Raw genomic sequence first — 8223 nt, forward strand, 5'->3', positions numbered from 1 at the left:
AATTTTAAGACTTTTTTATTTATATTATACTCATTTCTTAGAAACAACGAACTACTTTTTTTTTTCTAGAATCTCAATTATTTGTGTCACCAATTATTATTATTATTATTATTATTATTATTATTATTATTATTATTATTATTATTATTATTATTATTATTATTATTATTATTATGCATAATATATATATAAATATACTGAAATTAATTACTACAAAATGAGATATTTCATTAAACTTAAAATATTGATATACAAATTTCTCTTAAGTATATACTTGTGAGCAAATTGCAATGAATCATAAATACAACCATGTCCTGGATCACAACATAATCAAACAAAATGAAACCCAACATAAAAATGTATTAACCATAGTAACCTGATCATGAACAAGCCTATAAATATAATCCATACTTGTGCTTCCTAGATCTTCATAGGATTTCCACTGGCCTTGGCTTCTGACAGTTTTCTCTTCCAAACCTTATTAAGGCCTTTATATTCATATCTTCTATCTCGGAAACTTGAACCATGAACTAGATAGCACAAAACCAAGGCTTAGAGGTTATAACCATAGTTGTAAGAACCGGATCGGACCGGCCGGTTCGACCGGAAAACTGGTGAACCGGACCTATAACCGATCCGGTTGAATGATGTAACCGGATAAGGAAGAGAATCGTTTTGAACCGGGTTGAACCGGCCGGTTTTGATAAAAATCGAAAAATCGGCGGTTTCTGGTTAACCGACCGGTTCAGAATTTTTTTTTTTTTTAATTCCTTTTCCAAAACGACGTCGTTTTGGACTTTTGGTTTATTTTAAAAAAAAAAAAAAGAAAAGCCCTACGGGTACCCCAGCCCCAAACCCCACCGACCCACCCCCAGTTTCCACTTTCCACATTTCTGATTTCCCCCCAACCCTAACGGCGCCTAACCCTCTCCGCCTCACCTCACTCTTTTACAGTGTCACCCAGCCGCCAGCCATCATCCTCTTCGTCTCACCGCCGGCCTGAACTCTGAAGGAACTAAGGAAGTAGGAACAGCCGAACAGAACAGAGCCGCGGCTGTCCATCATCGCCGTCGCCGTCGCCCTTGCTGCGCCGTCAAACTCGCCCTTGCTGCGCCGTCGAACTCGCCGTTGCCTCGCTCTTCTGCTCTGTCAAACAGGTTAGCTCCAGTTCTCCTCTGTAGTCTGCTCTGTTCTGCACTTCTTGCTGTTACAGTGTTATGAATATGCTTGTTGAAATTTCTGGGATGAATATGCTTGTTGAAAGCTTGAATCTATGAAATATGAATTATGTTGTTTTGTTGATTTGTTCTGTGTTTTACATGCTTGTTAAAAACTTGAAAATTTGTTGTTTTATTGATTTGTTCTTGAAATATGAAATATGAATTATATGCTTGAATCTATGAAATATGAATATCCTTGTCTTGCTGAATAGGAAATTTAACTATTTAAGATTGCTTGTTGACTAATGCTTGTCTAGGTCTCTAGGATGAATATGCTTGTGCTGTGAAATACTTGTATGCATCTTCTGCTTTCAGTTGCACCAAACACACACTCACAACAATACAGAACAAATGCACCAACCCTTTCTAGATCATTTATCTCAAGTATGATTACATCAAACTGAGAAGTTTCTTCATATTTAAACACAACTAAATGTCCTTCATTAAGAGAGTAGTTTTTGGTAAATTCCTTCCATCCTTTTACAAACCAAACTTCATCACTATTCTTTTTTGTCCAATACACTTTCCATAGAGTGCCATCTGGAGGCTTAAGAAACACTGGATTTGAAAGAGCGCTTCCATGTCTCCTTGAAAACTTATTGGGTATTTTCTGTGTGAAAACCTGTTAGTTAGTGTGCCAAAAGTTCTAACACCTTAACCAGAAATAAAAAAACAAACAAAGAAAATAGCCTAAACTATAATTTTCATCTATGTATAAAAATAAATAAATTCCTGCTTTTAGTTTTTTATTTTTGTTCTGAAGATGGCTATTACATCTGGAATGCTCTCGCCTGTTGATGATGATAATAATAATGAATAGATGAATAAATTACCTTCTAAATAAAAACTCTCTTTGTTAACTATTATATATGATATGATCATAAAACCAACAGCAAATATGTATAGCTCTAATGCAAATAAAACAAAAATATGCTTACAATCCTTTGAAGATTAGTTTTGAGTATAGCCTTGAAGAAACGGAAATGCAACATAATGTTGAATTTATTAAGTTTATGACTATTTTTAGTATTTTATATTTTTTATTTATGTGAAACCGATTTTACCGGTTCAACCAGCGGTTTATCGGTTAAACCAATAAACCAGTGAACCAGTAACCTGACCGGTTCGATCATCGGTTCGGTTCTTACAACTATGGTTATAACAGAAAGCAACCAACCAATGGAGCAAGGAAAATTGAGGAGATTATGTTTGAAGTTGAAGTTTAATGTGACAATATTAAATTTATGAACTTATATAATAAGTATGTTCTGCAGATTAAAAGAGAGCGATCCAGAAAAATGCACTAATGAAATAAAGATGTAAGACAGTAGTCCTTACTTCTTCCCTGGAGAATCCTGTACAACTTGGACTCATACAGCAACTGAGGATGTCTTGTGTTGACATTTTCCTGATTTAGAAGGGCATAGAGCAACAAGTAACAGACATAAAAGACCAAGAAAAACATATCGGCAGCACTCATATATATTCAATATAAACATGACAACAGTGCCAAGCGTAGTTCGAGTGAGAGACGAGTATTGCAGATTATAGAACAGAGAAAAAAAGGAGGAAATGCTTTAATAGAGACTACTAAAATAATCACATCCTGACACGACCTAAGACTCTATAAGAATAGAGATTGAAAGGCAAAGTAAAAAAAAAAAAAAATCTTGGAGCATGGCACCACTCTTGGTTTCTTGGATATTCACAACGATCAATGCCCCTTTTTAAGCAAAAAATTAAAATACTTGATACAAATCTTGGAGCATGGCATCACTCCTTGTCTCATTTTAATAGCCAGATTAGTAGCTAATCATATATATATATATATATATATATACAAACCTGTTGATATATGTACACACACTTCGAGTTTAGTGCATTTTTTGGACAAGTTTATGATGTGCTTAACTCCAAAGGTATTTAGGCCCAACGATATATCATACTTGCAATATAATATTAATTTATTAATTTTATACTAATCATTTTTTGGTATCCTGGAGAACTGAAATTTTGAAACGACAAAGATGGTTTTCAGATAAAAATTATAATACAAAAAAGACACATTTATTTTGCTGCGATATTGTGAAAAAATTTATGAGAATATTTAACAAGAAGTTTAGGATGCTATATCACAATTTAATTTGTGTTATATAAAACACTGAAAACATCCAAAACTTGATGAACTGCTAATTAATTACCTGTTTTTCCAGCTTGTAGAAGCTATTGTAAAGGACCCAATCAGCTTTGTCAATGTTAGAAAACTGATCCCTTAGCATTTGAAGAAAATCAGGATCTTCCTCATGGTTAAAGAAGAAAGAAGGCATTTCACTTTATTGAAGCTGTGGTAACATGGGAAGTAACGAAACCTATAGCAAATTAAAGCAATTCCTAATCAATGAATTATGTTGATAAAAAAAATAATGGAATATCTATACAAAATGATATCAAATAAATATCATTCTTATTATATCACATTCCAGATTTACAAATATTTATCAACACATTTTCTCTTCCTCATCAAAATTAGCATAGCAACACCATATCTCCTAATTTATAGAGGAGGTCAAACACAAAATTGTAGCAAGAGAGAGGTTGGTTGTCCCAACTCTCAGCCAATCTATCTTACTGTTCTTGTATTTCTGCAATTTTTCTCATTCAATAATACTATTTCTCATTCAATTTTTCTCATTCAAGAAAGTTTTGGTGAATCTAAAGGAATAGGACCAAGAGACAAGGAGTCCTGGTGGTGGAATGCGAGTATACAAGAAAAGATAAAGATAAAAAGAGAATGCTTTAAAGAGTGGTCTTTATGCCGCAATGCAGATAACTGGGAAAAATATAAGGCGGCTAAGAAAGAGGCAAAAGTGGCTGTAAGTGAAGCAAGAACAAGAGCATATGAGGGTCTCTACCAGTCTTTGGACACGAAAGAAGGAGAAAAAGGTATATATAGAATTGCAAAGAGCCGGGAAAGAAGAACGAGAGATTTGGATCAGGTTAAGTGCATAAAGGATAAGGATGGAGAGGTGTTGGCTCAAGAGGAGAAGATTAATGAAAGGTGGAAGAGCTACTTCTACGAGTTATTTAATGAGGGACAGAAGACTCTTCCGAGCCTTGGTCGATTATGCACAAGGGAAGAAGATCAAAACTTTGACTACTATCGAAGGATTCGAGACTTCGAGGTAAAAGAGGCTCTAAAGCAGATGAAAAATGGCAGGGCAGTAGGACCTGATAATACCCCGATTGAGGTTTGGAAGGGTCTTGGAGGAAAAGGCATCAACTGGTTAACCAAGCTTTTTAATGAGATTTTAAGGTCAAAGAAGATGCCTGATGAGTGGAGAAAGAGCACCTTGGTACCTATCTACAAGAATAAGGGGGATATACAAAGTTGCGGAAATTATAGAGGGATTAAGCTTATGAGTCATACTATGAAGTTATGGGAAAGGGTGATAGAACGGAGGTTGAGAAAAGAGACACAAGTAACAGAGAACCAATTTGGATTTATGCCAGGCAGATCTACCACTGAAGCGATATACCTATTAAGAAGGATGATGGAGAGGTATCGTAGTAATAAAAGGGATCTACACATGGTGTTTATTGATTTGGAAAAAGCGTATGATAGGGTACCAAGGGAGGTCTTATGGAAGGTTTTAGAAAAGAGGAGAGTAAGGATCGCATATATTCGGGCAATTAAAGACATGTATGATGGGGCCACAACTAGTGTGAAGACTCAAGGTGGTGTGACAGAGGAATTTCTTATTGGTATAGGATTACACCAGGGATCATCCTTAAGTCCATACCTTTTCACATTAGTCTTGGAAGTACTCACAGAGCACATCCAAGAGCCTGTGCCATGGTGCATGCTTTTTGCCGATGATATCGTCCTTATGGGAGAGTCAAGGGAAGACCTAAATAAGAAGTTGGAGTTATGGAGAGAAGCTCTAGAAGTGTATGGTCTGTGCATAAGCCGTAGCAAGACGGAATATATGGAATGTAAGTTCAGTCTGAGAAGGGAAAACTCCAATATAGAGGTGAAAATTGGAGAGAACACCTTACGAAAAGTTAAAAGTTTTAAGTATCTTGGGTGCATCATACAGGATAATGGAGAGATTGAACATGATGTAAATCATAGGATCCAAGCAGGTTGGTCAAAATGGCGGAGTGCATCTGGTTTTATATGCGACAAAAAAGTGCCTTTAAAACTTAAAGGTAAATTCTATCGCACCGCTATAAGACCGGCTATGCTGTATGGTACGGAGTGTTGGGCGGCTAAAGGAGAGCACGAACATAAGCTGAGTGTGGCAGAGATGAAGATGTTGAGATGGATGAGTGGTCACACGCGATTGGATAAAATAAGGAATGAAGATATAAGGGAGAGAGTTGGAGTAGCACCCATTGTGGAAAAGATGGTTGAATCGCGTCTCAGGTGGTTTGGACATGTGAGAAGAAGACCGATAGAACATCCAGTCAGGAGGGTGGATGAGATGGAAGATGGACAAAGGGCGAAAGGCAGAGGAAGACCTAAGAAGACCATCCATGAGGTGGTCAAACGAGATCTACATGTAAACGGTCTCTCTGTAGACATGATACATGACAGAGCACAATGGCGTCGTTTGATTCATGTAGCCGACCCCACTTAGTGGGATAAGGCTTTGTTGTTGTTGTTGTTGTAGTGTTGCAATCACCTGGATTCACCCAATGTTTGCTTCAATTCTATTGTGTGTGTGAATTTATTCTATCTCAGATGCCAGGGCCTTATATACAGAATTAAGCAAATTAGCTATTTTAAAAAATTCAATAGAAATCTATTTTAGTTAGAAAAGATTAACATGTTAACCTTTTCAGGCGTAACTTCTTTGTTTACCTCCTTTGGGGCATAGGAAGAACTTGACCCAGCACATGATGTTCCAATGCCAAGGGTAACTTAAAAAATAAGTGTACCTGTAAAACAAGGGAGAAAAATGAAAAAGAAACTAGATAAGTGGAAAAAGAATGAACCAAAGAATAATAATATATGACACAATAGAAGCCATGCCCTTATCTCAAAAGATATGCAGGGCTTAGATCCTTAGCTATATGAAGCAAAAACAAGGAGCAGAAATTTATTGTTTATCAAGAAGTAGAAAAAAAATTAATAAAAGATACCAATAAATGATAAGGCTTACAGGATACTGAAGATCAACTGCATCAGCACCAACATAGTATCCTTGATTATCTGGCTCTTCAAAGAAACCACCATAACCTGTGATCATTATAACGTAAGAAAGAGAAACATATGAATATATAATCACAATCAAGACAAAATAGAGAACCATTTGAGGGAGGGTTCTTTCACCTGGATAGTAGTAGCCATAATAGCCACCATCAGGAAAAGGAACACTCTGATCCATAGCAAGGTACTCATGATCCACATCTCCTTTTATACCATTCCCATATGCATCTCTTACAGATGACACACATGATCTTGCATCTGATGGAGAGCTTCCACCCTTTGAAGGAACCTGATGAATATATACAAAACCGTAACCACAGTGAGAAAACATGCCTTACACATAACCAATGAAACAGTTAATCCTTAATGAAAGCACATCAACAAGAAAATAAACAAACAAAAAAAAATAGCAAAATAACAAAATTCTCACAAGTTTGAAGCTAAAATTGTACTTAACATATCACATGCAACAGAAAAAAAAAGACGTGGGGGCATAAATGAGAATTTTACCATGTTAGAATTATCGAGTTCAACCGTTGAAGAATCACCATAAATCAGGTTACTTCTATCAAACCTATTAATCAAGAGAATCTAATGCGCTAACAGACCAGAGAATCATACTAATTGCAATGGATTCTGCCAGATATCAAGTTAAGCAGCAAATATTGAAGCACATCGACTTGCATTTCGATTCCTAGCACTACATGATCATTACAAGAGAATCAAAACAGATTGCACATAATAAAATCACAAAATTAACATGAAATTTTCAAAAAATTCCCAATCGGATCAGAATATCAATTAAATCACATAAACCCTAGGAAATGAGAATTTTTCAGTTAAGCGATCGAAATTAAATGAGAAAAGGATCAAAAGGTTATGAGGTGCAAACTAAAACCAGAGATCAAAGTATGTGGTAGAGGCAGCAACGAAGACAGAGATTGTGGCAGGAACCAGCGCCAGAGAATGCAGAGTGAGGTGGAAGCGACAGCGAAGAACATCAATTGAGTAGTTCAGTGTAGAACGTGGTGTGAAGAGGAGGAGAAGGTGGCGGTGATGGAAAAGTGAAGAGCCAGTGCTTCTACGCGACGAGATCGGATGAAGCGACGAAGAAGAAGTGCGGTGGGTGACGGTAGTTCGACGCAGAATGAGAGAAATGCACAGGGAAAAAACTCAAAAAGCCTAAAGCTGAAAGGGTAGACGAGAACAATTTTATGTACTGTTGGTAATTGTTTAGCGGCCATTTTCTCTTATTGCCATAACAAACGAAGTATTAACGGCAATTATTCATTTGCCATAAAAAAAGTTCTTTAATAATAAAAGTTGTGGCTATATTACTATTGCCGTTAAAAATTTGTCGGTAAAAATCAAATTTGTTGTAGTGCATACACATATCATTTTTTAGTTATTGCATATGTAAATATAAAGTTAACACAGATGTTTTTTAAATTTTATCATAATTGAATTTAAAAAAATATCAAATTCTTAAATTAATTTATTCAATTGATAAATTTACACATAACATCTATAAATTCATACACATAACATCCATAATTTCATGTTAATAACATTCATAATTTGTATTCATAATATTTATAATTTCATACCTATAATGTTTATAATTAATAAATTTTTATAATTAATATTATCAAATTTTAAACTATACGTCTTATTGTATTTTTTAAATTATCTCATATGTACACTAATAGGCCATGATTTTAATTATTTTAATATTTTTATTTAATATTCATATGTATGCTTATTTATTGATTTTAATATAACGAGTTAATA

General features: G+C 35.2%; 1 protein-coding gene across 18 annotated transcripts; it reads right to left on the reverse strand.

Moving 5' to 3' along the window:
* Nucleotides 1-204: 204 nt before the first annotated feature.
* Nucleotides 205-7674, reverse strand: LOC112702389 (uncharacterized). Of its 18 annotated transcripts, none has more exons than XM_072199063.1 (8): nucleotides 7331-7652; nucleotides 6943-7132; nucleotides 6556-6721; nucleotides 6386-6462; nucleotides 6085-6161; nucleotides 3422-3589; nucleotides 2559-2628; nucleotides 928-1204 (listed from the first exon to the last, which is right to left on the reverse strand). In XM_072199063.1, the coding sequence occupies exons 6-8, from the start codon at nucleotides 3545-3547 to the stop codon at nucleotides 1062-1064; spliced, it is 339 nt and encodes a 112-aa protein (XP_072055164.1). In that variant the 5' UTR covers nucleotides 3548-3589; nucleotides 6085-6161; nucleotides 6386-6462; nucleotides 6556-6721; nucleotides 6943-7132; nucleotides 7331-7652; the 3' UTR covers nucleotides 928-1061. The 18 variants fall into 18 exon arrangements, 17 of the variants coding, with proteins under 17 accessions (XP_072055170.1, XP_072055158.1, XP_072055164.1 ...); XM_072199058.1 differs by lacking the exon at nucleotides 928-1204 and adding an exon at nucleotides 1324-1830; XM_072199068.1 differs by lacking the exon at nucleotides 928-1204 and adding an exon at nucleotides 1331-1830 and having other exon boundaries at nucleotides 6058-6161.
* Between the last annotated feature and the right edge of the window lie 549 nt (nucleotides 7675-8223).

Source organism: Arachis hypogaea, chromosome 7, assembly GCF_003086295.3.
Source record: "Arachis hypogaea cultivar Tifrunner chromosome 7, arahy.Tifrunner.gnm2.J5K5, whole genome shotgun sequence".
Lineage (NCBI taxonomy): Eukaryota > Viridiplantae > Streptophyta > Magnoliopsida > Fabales > Fabaceae > Arachis > Arachis hypogaea.